This window comes from Cebidichthys violaceus, unplaced genomic scaffold (genome assembly GCF_023349555.1).
Source record: "Cebidichthys violaceus isolate CVI_PGR_0920_01 unplaced genomic scaffold, fCebVio1.0.p SCAF_100, whole genome shotgun sequence".
NCBI lineage: Eukaryota > Metazoa > Chordata > Actinopteri > Perciformes > Stichaeidae > Cebidichthys > Cebidichthys violaceus.
Genome location: NW_027176264.1, coordinates 135189 through 149268, shown reverse-complemented (window position 1 = coordinate 149268; position 14080 = coordinate 135189). Strand labels below are relative to the sequence as shown.

The 14080-nt window shown below is 42.2% G+C and overlaps 2 protein-coding genes across 3 annotated transcripts; both read left to right on the top strand.

The window, feature by feature from the left end:
* Positions 1 to 733: 733 nt before the first annotated feature.
* adpgk (ADP-dependent glucokinase) lies at positions 734 to 6507 on the top strand. Of its 2 annotated transcripts, none has more exons than XM_068728782.1 (8): positions 734 to 900; positions 2074 to 2308; positions 2739 to 2964; positions 3056 to 3118; positions 3420 to 3540; positions 3684 to 3880; positions 4174 to 4272; positions 4424 to 6507. In XM_068728782.1, the coding sequence occupies exons 2-8, from the start codon at positions 2091 to 2093 to the stop codon at positions 4982 to 4984; spliced, it is 1485 nt and encodes a 494-aa protein (XP_068584883.1). In that variant the 5' UTR covers positions 734 to 900; positions 2074 to 2090; the 3' UTR covers positions 4985 to 6507. The 2 variants fall into 2 exon arrangements, with proteins under 2 accessions (XP_068584883.1, XP_068584875.1); XM_068728774.1 differs by having other exon boundaries at positions 4421 to 6507.
* Positions 6508 to 8255: 1748 nt separating this feature from the next.
* Positions 8256 to 11861, top strand: ppib (peptidylprolyl isomerase B (cyclophilin B)). Its single transcript, XM_068728793.1, has 5 exons — positions 8256 to 8510; positions 9746 to 9859; positions 10011 to 10104; positions 10689 to 10873; positions 11449 to 11861. The coding sequence occupies exons 1-5, from the start codon at positions 8376 to 8378 to the stop codon at positions 11569 to 11571; spliced, it is 651 nt and encodes a 216-aa protein (XP_068584894.1). The 5' UTR covers positions 8256 to 8375; the 3' UTR covers positions 11572 to 11861.
* The last annotated feature ends 2219 nt before the right edge of the window (positions 11862 to 14080 follow it).

The window sequence follows — 14080 nt, the reverse complement described above, 5'->3', positions numbered from 1 at the left end:
ACTGATATATGTTTTTTAGAGCAATTATTTAGTCATTTAAAAGAACCTAATATTGATAAGAGTGGCTCCTAGTGGTAATGAAATCCTAAGGATTAGGTATCTTTAGCATTGTCCCTACTCGAGGGCCACTGTAGTTCTCCAACACACTAGAAAGTGAGAGGTGAACGGACGGTATGTTGCTGCTTGCAGTCTGCAAACTCACCACTAGATGCCACTAAATCTCACACACTGTTCCTTTAAACAAGAGAACTTTAGCCTAAAAAAATCAGTCAACATGGCAGTAGCTGTCACACTTACTAATCCTCAAATATTAGAACATTTGACTTTGATGACAAAATTGATGTAACTAAATCCATATGTTGTTTATCTATTTATTGACTACTAATTTGCAAAAATCGTGGTTTTGTCTCTGTGTTTGTACCGATTTCTACGCAACTCTTAGCTGAGGTGGAAGAAGTCAACTTTTCAGCTATATGATAATTCAATTTCCAGCTGATCCATGAGGGGTTTTATACAATAACCACATATCTTGAGACACATGTGTTGGTGAGATGAATACTACGCACAGTCTTCTAATGTACCTCAGGTTTGTACTTGACTTCAGGACCTACACACACACACACACACACACACATTTCCCTCCCGGTTGTGTTCCTCACACTCTGTACTCACGAACGTACAGCCTATATGGAATGTACCCTGTAGTGGTGCATGCGCAGAGCGGTACCCGGAAGTTGCTGTCTCTTCCAATCATTCCGCCTTCAATGCATCGACTTCTTCAGCCACTTCTCAGTCCACCGGCGGCATTATTCAGCACACTGCATGCTGTTTGTCTAGTTCACCAGGAAACAGGATCGTCTTCCTGACTCACGGAACGTGGAGCCTGCACACCATCAGTCGGTACGTGACGCTAACAAGCTGCGGAGCTACTTCGATTTTGAACAAAACAAAGAGCTGTTATCAAGCCGACGCGTGTGACAGTTAAGTTAGCAGGACAAGTCTTTTTGCTCTCCGACTCTAAATGAGATTGCCCGCTAAGCTGTGCTACAAGCTAATTGCTACTGTCAGATTAGCTTTGATTAACTGAAGCATAAAGATTCACCCTGTGTGCTGGGGCTAGCATGCTAGCTAACACATTCTCTGTGTGTGTGTGTGTGTGTGTGTGTGTGTGTGTGTGTGTGTGTGTGTGCGTGCGTGCGTGCGTGCGTGTGTGTTGGCAGTAACTTAACCCCTGTGGTATGTACCATAAAGTACACACTGGCATAGTCGCAGCTTAAAGTAGAATGTTTCTCAGTGGTTGTCCCAGTACTGAGCAGTAACATCTGGGAACACGAGTGTTGGACCTGCGCTGTCATCAAGGTGTAAATGTGGAGCTCATCAACTGAGTTAAAGAATAAGAAGCACTGTCTTTCCATTGTCTTTATACATCTATATTCTCTAATATACATATAAATATATTATAGAGTTGTCTCAGTGAGTTATTTTTCAAGCACGAATGTCAAACATTTGATGGTTTTAGATTCTCAGATGGGAGAATTTGTTGCTTTTCTTTGTCTTCGTGGAAATACATTTATTATTTGGAGGTTTTGGACAGTTTAAAAAAAAAAAAAAAAAAAAAAACACTGGATGACTTGACTTTTTTTCAAACTGACAGTAAATATTCAATTTTAAATAATGTAATGTTAAGAAAAGTAGCAAATTCTCACGTTTGAGAACCTGCAACTATCAAATGTTTGACATTTTTATTTAAAAAAAAAAAAAAAAATACAAATTTGATTATCAAAATAGCTGCTGATTAACTTATTGTTTCCGCTCTTATTCAAACACAGTATTATTTTTTTCAGTATTATTGTTTGTCAATTTTTCACTCAATCATATGTTATGTAATTGTTTGAAGCAAACTGTCATTCAAGACAAAAGGTTTTCTTTCTCACATGCAAGTTTGACGAGTATTTACATATTTCTTCTCATGTCTTTGAACGCTGAGCGTCGGTATGCAGCTCAACACACAACAATCACCCTTTGAACGGTTGAAATGAGAGAAAGTGACGGCGTTTTTCCTTTCTGCTGCAGGACTGTGTGGGAGCATCATGTGGAGGAAGGCTTCAGCGGCGGCCCTGCTGGCGTTAGCCGTCGGCTACTTCTACCACGGCAGCCCGGACCTGCCGGAGCAGATCCTGCAGTACATCGGCCAGCCGGACTTCCGCCCGTCGTCTCAGAGTCAGAACAGCCTGGAGCAGGTGATCTCCAGCGCCTGGGAGACTCTGATAGTTCTGCCGACGCGCCGGTGGAGCAAAGTGGCAGTAGGGTGAGTTTTGGAGGGTTGGACCGTGAGACGTAGACGCCTCACCTTCTGGCACCTGAAGTTGATCTGCTGCTCTCGGCGGCATGTTTAGAGGCGGTAATCGGCTCGGCTGGTGTGAAGGAATGTGCTGTCAGGAGTCCCAACTCAGAGGGCTTGGTTCTATGGCCGAGCCTAAAGCCTTTTAGGATGCTTTAGAATAGCCCGACAGCATAGCAGATGGATCAAGGTGGAAGGTGGTGATTGGCTGGACTTGTAGGACTGCCTACTAGAGGGATGGACAGATAGTTTCTACCAGTAGAGAAGTAGAGAGGGGGGGGTGAGGGATCACCTGAAGGTATATCTTAATATCCTCTGGATTATTTTTCAGTAAAAGCCAGACGACAATTAAATGATTAACTTAAATCAAATACTCTTTCTCTCCTCTCATTTTAAGGGTGAACGCCTGTGTGGACGTGGTCGTCTCAGGAGTGGGACTGCTGCAGGCTATGGCGGTGGATCCGGGCGCCGGCCTGGATCACGAGGTGCTGCGCTCCAAAGAGGACTTGAAGGAAGCCTTCATCCACTACATGGAGCGAGGCGCCGCCGCCGAGCGCTTCTTCAGCGACCACGAGGCCTTTCAGAGGATCGCCCGCGCGGCGGCAGAGTACCCCGGTGCGAAGGCAAGGCGACCTCACTCCCCAAACGTCTTCTTCTTCTTCTTCTTTTTAAGTCTGTTTTTTTTTTTTAAATAAATGTTCTTCTTTCTTCCAGCTGTATGTGGGAGGGAATGCTGCTCTCATTGGTCAGAAGCTCGCCACCTACCCTGATCTAACGGTACAACAGCGCGTTTCTACTTCTGTTCTAGACTCTTAGACTCAAAGAACTTCTGAACACAGAAGCTTCAAGCTGCTCAGTGAAATCTAGTTCAGTAGTGTTTTGGGTGCTTCACTTTGCAGAAATCTGTAGAAAATTGGACGAAAGAAACAGTAAAAACATGTAAAAACACGTTCTTCACATTTTCACGTGTTTTTTTTTTAAAGTAGGGAAAGTGTTTTGGCAGCCCGTTAAAAACACGGTATTGCCGTGTAATTCAGAAACCCCCCCGGCCTCTAAAAACGACTGTATTACGCCACAGGTCTTGTTATGCGGGCCGGTTGGTCCTAAACTTCACGAGATGCTGGATGAGCAGATCGTCGTTCCCCCAGACTCTCTGCAGGAGACGGACGAATTTCACCTCATCCTGGAGTACAAAGCGGGTAAAGAGGCGAACGAGCTGCAGCTTCTACCGGACCTCTCGCTTCATTCTGTTGACGCAGCAGTTGTGTTTTGCTCCTTCTTCTTCTTCTTCTTCTTCTTCTTCTTCTTCTTCTTCTTCTTCTTCTTCTTCTTCCGTTTCCAGGTGAACGGTGGGGTTCGACTCAGGCACCTCAGGCCAACCGCTTCATCTTCTCTCACGACGTGTCCAACGGGGAGATGAGCTCCCTGGAGACGTTCGTGGCGAGCCTGGACGAGTTCGAGCCCGACCTGGTCGTCCTGTCGGGGCTCCACATGATGGAGGGTCAGGGCAGAGAGCTGTGGGAGGAGCGACTGAAGGAGGTCAGTGGCTGAAAGCAGTTTTAAATCAGCAGAGCTGCTGTTTGCGTGTTTTTGCCCGTTAACATGCAAAAACTCTGTGCTCCTTTTTTTTTTTTTTTTAAATGTGCCTATTTTTTATTTTAGGCGATTCTTTGATCCAGAACCATCAAATAAACTTGAAACAAGAAGTACATTTAATGTCGCATCACATGGATTAGTTAAGGCACAGAGCTAGAGATTGTATTAGTTATTCATATCAAAACATTTCGGTGCAGCAGCTCGTCTCACATCTTTCACTTGCTTCCTCTCCGCAGGCTGTGTCAGCCATATCTGACATCCGTCACGACATTCCCATCCACTTGGAGCTGGCGAGCATGACGGACAAAGACTACATGAACAGCATCATGCAAGAGGTACGTGTGCAAAAAAACGGGTCGCGTCTTGAGAGTCTTTTTCATGTGGTGAACCTCACAAAGAGAGTGTGCTCAAAACCCACAAATCCCGAAAGGGTTCTGTGGATTTCATTGAAGTCTTTTTTCCTTTCTCTTGTTTCCCTGTTAGCAGGTTATGCCCATTGTCAGCTCCATTGGGCTGAACGAGCAGGAGCTGCTCTTCCTCTCTCAGGCCGGCGAGGGGCCTCACTCGCACCTGGCTGCCTGGAAAGACGTTCCGGACGTGGGCCGGGTCAGCGACATCCTCCTCTGGATCCTGGAGCAGCACGGCCGCAGCGAGCCGTCGTCCGAAGCCGACCTGACTCGCATTCACTTCCACACGCTGGCCTACCACATCCTGGCCACGGTGGACGGATACTGGGGGAACCAGGCGGCGGCGGTGATGGCCGGAGCGCGCGTGGCCAGCAGTCAGGCCTGCGGCCTCCAGGCGGTCGACGCCGGCAAAGTGGAGCTCAAGGCCCCGCTGGAGTTCCACAGCTCGCACGGCGAGCCGCGGGAGACGCTGCGGCTGAACCCCGCCGAGCCCGTCGCCGTGTGGCGCCGAGGAAACGTCACCTTCCACCTGACGGTCGTGCTGGTCTGCAAGCAGCCTCTCCGGACAGTGGGGCTCGGGGACGCCATCTCAGCAGAGGGACTGGTGTACTCCGAGCTCACGGCCCAGCAGCCCTTCTAAAGGGGCTCGCTCCAATCGGGACACTCCGTTTGTGTGGAAGGCCGCGGTTGTTGGGTTTTGGAGTTCTATGCCCGTTCGGGCCTCCCGTGCCCTGAACCGGTTTCTTGTGTCTTCCTTCCCGAAGCTCCAAACTTGAGTTTTAAGAATGTGAATCGAAGGCGATCCTCCAGCCGGCTCCGGTCTCCTCGGTTCTCCCTCCTCGAGTCCTCCAGCAGACTCAGAAGCTGAGGCAGAACCTGACGTGTGACCGGGCCGCGAGGTCGGCCTGACGAAGCCATCTTCACAAGCTCCAAAGGGTTTTGTTGGCTCACCTAATTTACTTCGACCTGCGTATCTTAAGTATGCTGTGCCTTGGGGGAAAAAATAAGAGAATTTCATATTTCAGAGCCAACCAAACTTAAAACTAAGCGTTGCATCGTACGTTTCTGAGCTAGACATGAATTCACACACGTAGAAACAATTCTGTTCGACTGGAAACCGATGAGCGTCTTTCTATATCGTAGAATCTTAAGTGGTATTTTTTGATGTTCTGTGTATCTTCAACCTTTTTTTTTTTTTTGGTGGCGTTCACGTCAAAGTCACTAGGTCACTTGAAAGCTCGAGCTCTTTACGAGTAAAAACTGTTAACTAGATATACTTGACATTTTTTCGTTATTCGTCCCGAGAGGATGAAAAGTGTGACGACGTTGTTTTTTTTTCTTTTTGTGTTTTCTCAGCTTTTGAACCTAAGCACTCCCGCTCTCAAGATGTTTGTAAACTTGTCATCTCTGTTGCGTATATATATATATATATAAATCGCCGATGCAGCGTCCGTAAAATAGTTCTTTTTTTTGTCAAATAATGAAATTATACACTTATAAATGCAAAACCTGGCTTTTGAAGGGGATCCTTCTTTATGCAGTTAAGCAGGGTTTGCAAGCGGGTCGGGTGATTCACGTACAAGTTCTGTTGTCATTAAAGTAAGCTCAAGGTCAAATATAATTTCTTAATGCGCCTATGCTCTCTGGGTTACGGTACTAGTTTCTTTTGTTTACTCTTCCGTTGTACTTCCTTTTTTTCAGTTAAAGTGTAAAATGTGACTGTGTGACCTGATTGGCTGGAACCTCTTAAGAAGCTGGCCGGTGTAACGCACTCCAGGGAACGCTTCCTAGCTCTTGTGTTTGGCTACATTTATGCGTTTTTGTTGTTTTCTGAGCTTACTTGGGAGCGCTGCCAACGGTACGTAGCTGTCGGAACAATGTGTTTGTATACCTCACACGGCCGCTGAAGGCCTGCAATAATGGAGTCTTAACGCAAACGTGCAACAAAAGCGATGTGTGGCATTTTGTTGAGCAGAATAAATTCTTTGCACTAGTACAAAGTGGCAGGTGAATGTAACCTCCGAAGCCCCGCCCCCCCCCCCTTTATCTTTAGCAAGTACAATCTATTCCACTTCACTCATCTGATAGTCTGTGTCTCATGTTTTTTAACAGTTGTAACTGTCGACCCATTTAGTTTGTCATTAAAATATATATGTACGGAGAGTAGAAGCTTTTTATTGTGGCGCTGCAGATTATTCTGAAAGAATTTCAAATTAGTGCTTAAATGATTAGTTGAATTTTCGATAATGTCGGTCGACCTTTACATTCATCAGCAGCAATTTTAGAAGTATTTGTCAAGAATGAATTCTAATCGTTCTCTGATCCAGTTTCTTTACTTTACTTTCTCTGTTTTTATATCATTGTGAAGCGAAAACGTTTGGGTTTTAGACTGCGGGTTCAACAAATCAAGACGTCTGAAGATGTCCTCTTGTACTTTGAGAAATAGTGGGGTTTTTTTAATACTATTTTCTCTTAAGCAATTCATTGAAAGATAAACAGATGAATTGGTAATAAAAAAAAAGAAAAAGAAAGAGACCATCTTGCAATAGGATCACACCGGCTGCGATGTTAAATCGGGGCAGAGGCATGAAGTGGGAGGGGCCAATGGCCACGCCCCTTGCAATAGGATCACACCAGCTGCGATGTTAAATCGGGACAGAGGCATGAAGTGGGAGGGGCCAATGGCCACGCCCAGCCTCCACCTGGACCTTCATTTTGATCTCCGCTACACACCTGTAAAGTTGCGTGACTGCATCTTGTGCAGTTGAGACACGACAGCGGGGATTAAATATAAACACTTGGCAAAGTATGTTTTTCAACCTCGTTAGTCGTTCCTGCTACAGTAGTGTTCTCCAGGACCACAGCTTGCCATGATGAGACACACACACACACACACACACACACACACACACACACACACACACACACACACACACCAGGTGAAAGGTAAGTAGGTTTTAAAAATAATAATATTTAATAAATGACAAGTGCATAAACATACATAAAATATCTATAATTTTGAGCAGATTGCCACTTTGTGTCCAAATCACATCTATTAACAAGCATTTAAAAGAGTATATTTAAGATATATTTTCAGTATAGTTTTAGTTCAAAATAGTTTAGTTTTTAGTAAAGTACTTTTCAAATTGCTTCACTTTTAATTACAGATGTTTTCTACCTGCGCCTGCTGCCCGTTGGCATGGTAACAGGGATTTCAGGGCAGCAAATCAGCTCCTTTCCATCTTAAAACTTTATTTCAAACTCATTTGTCATCTATTATTAAGTCTAATCATTGTTAAAGGACATTTAATTGATTCAGTCTAAGCTACACAGATACATTGCACTGGTTGGTTCTATGACCTCAGTATGCTGCATGTCCCCCAATGCATGTGTCAAAGCAGGTTTCATGCTACATAGTCATTTAAAATGCAAAATACATCGTAGTTAATAAACAGATCAGAGTCAGGTTCTGGGTTTCATTAAACACCTTTTAATGGACAATGAACTGCTCCTGAACAACCCCACCTTTTATTATAAATGTGTGGCATAGTTCTGCATTGGAATTGTTACTTAAGTAAAAAGTATAATCAGGAAGAAACTTTTAAAAGTACAAAGTAAAACTACACACACAAAAAAAAGTCAAACTCCTCATATGTTTTTTGTGCGAACATTTCCTCCTGAGATGTAGTGAGGTAGAAGTAGGGAGTGGCATGAAAAGAAAAGGCTTAAGTAAAGTACAAAACATCTCAGAATTGTACCTAGTCATGAGCGTTACATTGCTGAGGAATGCTGGATCTCTGACAGAGCGGTGTTACGCGGCTGTACCTGATTGGCTAAAACCGTTCCGCTACGTGAACCAATCAGAAGCCCGTGCGTCTGTGCGCCGCGTTTGAGGAGGCCGCGACAGCAGCGCAGCCTCGAGCGGCCACCGCGGCAGTCTCCTCCCCGGATACCACGCTCCTTACCCGGCTCGTATATATAAAGCTAGCAGGACCGACAGGCCGATCCCCGGCTGTTCATTTTTCTTGTTGATGGTTAGACTCTGCGAGAGAAGGATGAAGTTCCTTGTGGCTGTTACGATCATTGTGGGATCCCTGATTTTCCTCGCTTTCCCAAATGGCTCATCCGCTGACGAGAAGAAGAAAGGCCCCAAAGTGACTGCGAAGGTAGGTTGTGTGTTAACTCGACCCGCTAGTTGGCTAGCTAGCGGATCGTGCAGAAAAATCAAATCTGACGCTAATGCAGATCGCTAGCTACAGACTGATGAGCCACGTCACACGAAGATTTGCCTGTAAATGTTAATTTATTTATGCTACAAACCGGGATTTATGGTATTTAGCTCGGAGGCTAATGTGGGGCATTATTGCTAACGTTAGTGCAGTAATTCAGGACATTCACAGGCGTATTAGTTGGTGCATGAAACCTGGTTAGCATGCAGCTATGAAATGTGCATTCCTTTACTCCTGGCTAATCTCAGCCGAGCAAGCTAACGTTAGCTCGAGCTAGCTAACGTTAGCTCGAGTTAGCTAACGTTAGCTCGAGCTAGCTAACATTAGCTCGAGCTAGCTAACGTTAGTTCGACTTAAACTGTCGCTAACTCAACGTTTTTATGGCCGTACATCCATTTAAGCTTCGCTCATAGTTTCAGGTTTGAGTTACGGATGAGTTCCGTCTCTGACTGGCCCTCTCGGCCGCAGCTCAGTGAGGTGTTATTTTGTCTGGCCTCGTTATGTCTGGGGGCATCAGATTTGTCCACGTCTACAGTTATCAACGCCTGACCCCACGGGCTCTTTGTTCCTCAAATAATCCTCAATGCAAAACACACAGTTATTCATTCAATATTACTGTGAAAGACGATAAACCCGAACCAAATATCTCTTTCTATAGATGCATGTCTATTAAAAACCGGCCTTGTGCCACAAAACGAGAGTCAGGTAGGAAGAGGCTGTTGTGTACATTGAAGGTGTGCAACTTTGATTTGAAGCTAAGTTATGTTGAAGTTGTGCCTATAATTTTATAATTTTTGAAAATAGAGCACCCAAGAGAAACTAAGACTGTGCACAATAAATGTAATTTGTCACAGACTGAATATTTCTTTAAAATACGACTGGCTGCAGGCAATCTCTTCAACAAAGGGAGATGTAATTGCAGTGGTTGAAAAATGAAATTGTACGGAGTGATCAACCTAAACATTAAGACTATGATGTGAGCAATTGGTAAAACAATGGCGAGAAGTCTTGTTTACATCTTGTACTACCATCATTTAAAGCGTTAATTGTATCACTGAAATTATACAAAACTGTTTATCTGCCTATAAGATTCATTATTATTACTAATAATTGTAGTTATTGTTATTGTGAATGGTAAATATAAATGGTTTTTCCATCATCCTCTTCCTCAGGTTTTCTTTGACATGAAAATTGGAGATGAAGAAGTTGGGAGAATCGTCATCGGGGTGTTTGGGAAAACCGTTCCCAAGACGGCCGACAACTTTATCGCCCTGGCGACGGGAGAGGTGACAACCTTGTTTGCTTTCCCCAAACCACAAACAACCATATCCTAGAAACTCACTTTAAATAAATCATTTCACTCTCATTCGTCTCAAATACTGGCAGCTGATTTTCCCCTTTTCTGAAGAGTTGTTCTCTTTATTCTAACGAAAACAGAAAGGATTCGGTTACAAGGGCAGCAAGTTCCACCGCGTCATCAAGGAGTTCATGATTCAGGGTGGAGACTTCACCAGCGGAGACGGCACCGGAGGTAAGACCGGCCACCGCCGACACCTGCAGCGCGGCTTTGATGTTCACGGCGTTCTGCACCGATGCCGTCCTGAGCCTTCTGTTGACTCCAGGGTTGTTTCACACTTCGGTCTCTTTTTAGTTTTTACACGCAGCAGTTAAACTGTGCAAACAGGCAGGAGGATGACATCTTTTTCCTTGTTTCCTTATAATTTGGGGAACAGATTTGCTATGATCTCCTGTGTTTTAATGCTTTAATGAATTGAAGATTCATTCCATTGTTTAGAGACGTTATGACACGAGGACAGAGACGTCCTCCTGTATTTTGATAAGCACCGAAAGTTCTCTATAACTTTGTGCCGAGAGGCATTTCACAATAGTCACGTGGGTACATGTGACATTTGGCAGACGCCCTCGTTCAGGATGACTCTGAATAAGGGAAAAAAGGTCATCGGATAAAGTGAGAGATAGACATTTGGCTGCAATCCGAGTCATCCAAGTGAGAAGCAAAGGTCGCTACAGGGAGAGAATCCAAAAGATCGACTACTTGTCTTGCACAGACTTGAATGAAACGGATTTCTTTTTTTTCTTTTTTTTTAAACCAAGGCAAGAGCATCTACGGAGACCGCTTCGCCGATGAGAACTTCAGGCTGAAGCACTACGCCCCTGGCTGGCTCAGCATGGCGAACGCCGGCAAAGACACTAACGGCTCCCAGTTCTTCATCACCACGGTTCAGACTCCGTGGCTGGACGGCAAACACGTCGTCTTTGGGAAAATTCTGGAGGGGATGGTGAGCGTCTTTACCGATATTTTTTTTTTATAAATTTTTATTAAAAAAAATTTAAAATTATTATTATTTTTTTATTATTTTTTTTAGACGTTCCTACGGCGTTTGTGTTGAAATGGTTAAATGGCAGGTTGACTTTCAGACTAAAACGCACCCTCTAGTAAACGTCCTCTAGAGATGCAGACCGGTTAGCTTTAATTAACATGTTGCTACTTTGCCACTTTTGTAAATGCGTCTGCATATTCTGCTTTTTGTTACCCAACAGTAAAATGGTTTAAATTAGCTCCACTCTGACCAGCTACATCAATACAATGAAGCCTGTTTATTAATGCGGCAATAATATTAATAATCCAACACTATGATGTATAATAATACAACAGTAAAAGGAACCATTCTGCTGAGTATTCTTGCGTTGTTTTTCTGCTTTTACTGAAGAACACAGAGGCTAGAATAAGCCAAATAGAATACTGTGTGGTTGTCTGAGGTTTAATTATTACAATTCACAACTTTTCAAATGAGGTTTTGAACGCAACCAACCAGTCTGATGACTTCCCTTTTTTTTTCTTTTTATCTTCAAGGATGTCGTGCAGATGATCGAAAACACAAAGACAGATGGTCGCGATAAGCCTCTTAAAGACGTCGTCATCCACGACTGCGGCAAGATCGAGGTGGACAAGCCGTTCGCGGTGGCCAAGGAGTAGTGAAGTGCTACTGGGGGGGGGGGGGGGCAGGACTGGGGGAGAGGGGGGGAGAATCGTGCAGGCCACCTTGTTTTATCACTAACAGCCCTGTGATCCCGGAGAAAGGGCTTGTGGGTCACTCTGCGTCAGTGGCTTCCATCTTAAAGCACCAGACGAGCAAATCATGACGACACAATGGGTCCATTTCCAACGAGCATTCCGAGGTGCACTTAACTGTTCCTTGTTGGTTTTGTAAAAAAAAAAAAAAAAAAGAAAGGGATCTGAAATAAAGGTTTCAATTTTTTGTTAAACTGCGGAGTGAAGTTCATTACACCTACCGAGTGTCAGCATCACTACAGAGACGTTTGACGTATTAAGACAGAAAAAAAGTGTTTTTACTCTTTATTGTTGAAGTCAGTTGAGGTGGTTTTCGGGCATCTGGTGAGGATGCCACCTGGGCGCCTCCCTAGGGAGGTGTCCCAGGCACGACCAGCTGGGAGGAGACCCCGAGGGAGGCCCAGGACCAGGTGGAGGGACTATATCTCCAAACTGGTCCCGGGGGCGCCTCGGGATCCCCCCCCAGTCAGAGCTGAGCTGATGTGGCACCGGGAAAGGGAAGTTTGGGGTCCCCTGCTGGAGCTGTTGCCCTGCGACCCGATCCCGGAGAAGCGGACGAAGATGAATGAATGAATTGGAGAAGTCACCGCTTACATGTGACATGAAGACAAAACATTACGGCATCATAAGACTAATATATAGTGAAGAAAATACCACAAATCTTGAGATGAATTTGTTGGTGGGATAAGTATTATACTGTCATTTGAAATCTATTTCTTATATTTATATCTATTTGTTGGGATAACTAATTTATACGGAGGAATCCATGTTGTTTCCCAATCAATACTAGAAATACTATTTGTTTTTGTTTTGCAGACAAAATATTTTTTTATTGGTGACTTTTAATATGTATTCTGTTAACGAGATGAAGGTAGGTTTCTGTAACTCTTGCCTCTAGACTGTCATTGTCGGCTGAAGGATTCCTCGAGGAAGAGCATTTATTACATTTTCATATTCTCTAGATTTAAATCTGAGAAGTTGCGCTTCATTGTTTTGTAAGTAAAGTATCAAAGTGATCTTTCTGTCAATCCAGTGTTGCAGATATAGTGATTCATTCATTATGTGGGTGTTTACTGTTAATGCACTGAGAACCCTCAAATGACTCTTCATCCACACACACACTCTCTTTAATTCTTCTTGTGGCCACTAGGGGGAGCTGTTTGCTCAGATATCTTCCTATTTTGTTAAACAATCTATTTTTGTACAGATTTCTTCAAAAAGTAGGAAGCCATGTAGAACTCAAAGGCTATTATTGACTACTATGACCAGATGCGGAAAGTAACGAAGTGCGTTTACCAGAAACTAATGTGCTCCAGTACAACGTTGAGGTATTTCATCTATTTCTTGGCTACAATTCAGTGACAAATATACAATTATTTAAAAGCTTATTTCATTTAGACCATTACAAAATGTAATCAAAACATACATTTTAATGTATTAATGTGAAATACATGACCTGGCAGAATACACAATGATTAATATTATCCTCACCGTTGTGACACATAAGTGATACAAATATTAATGCCATTATTGTTAAATATGTACTGTTTTACTTTTGGTACTTTTAAGTATACATTTTTGCACAATTACATTTTGAATGCAGGACCTTTACCAATAGCATTATAGTATTTGTTTGAATATTGTAGTAATACTACTCAGTTGTCTGTAGAAATAGTGTGTGTGTGTGTGTGTGTATATATATATATATATATATATATATATACGTATATATATATATACATACATATATATATATATATATATATATATACATACATATATATATACGTATATATATATATATATATATACGTATATATATATATACATATATACATATATATACGTATATATATATACATATATATATATATATATATATATGTATATATATATATATATATATATATATATATATACATATATACATATATATACGTATATATATATACGTATATATATATATATACGTATATATATATATATACGTATATATATATATATATATATACGTATATATATATATATATATATATACGTATATATATATATACGTATATATATATATATATACGTATATATATACGTATATATATATATATATACGTATATATATATATATATATATATATATATACGTATATATACATATATATATATATATATACGTATATATATATACGTATATATATATACGTATATATATATACGTATATATATATATACGTATATATATATATATATATATATATATATATATATACGTATATATATATATATATATATATGGATCTATGGATGGATTGATATGGATAAGGTGAAGGACACTTGAGCTACTTTATATACCGTTAAAACTACTTTATGTTCTGAACTAATGTATGTGGATAGTTTGATCTATAGCTCTGTATATATT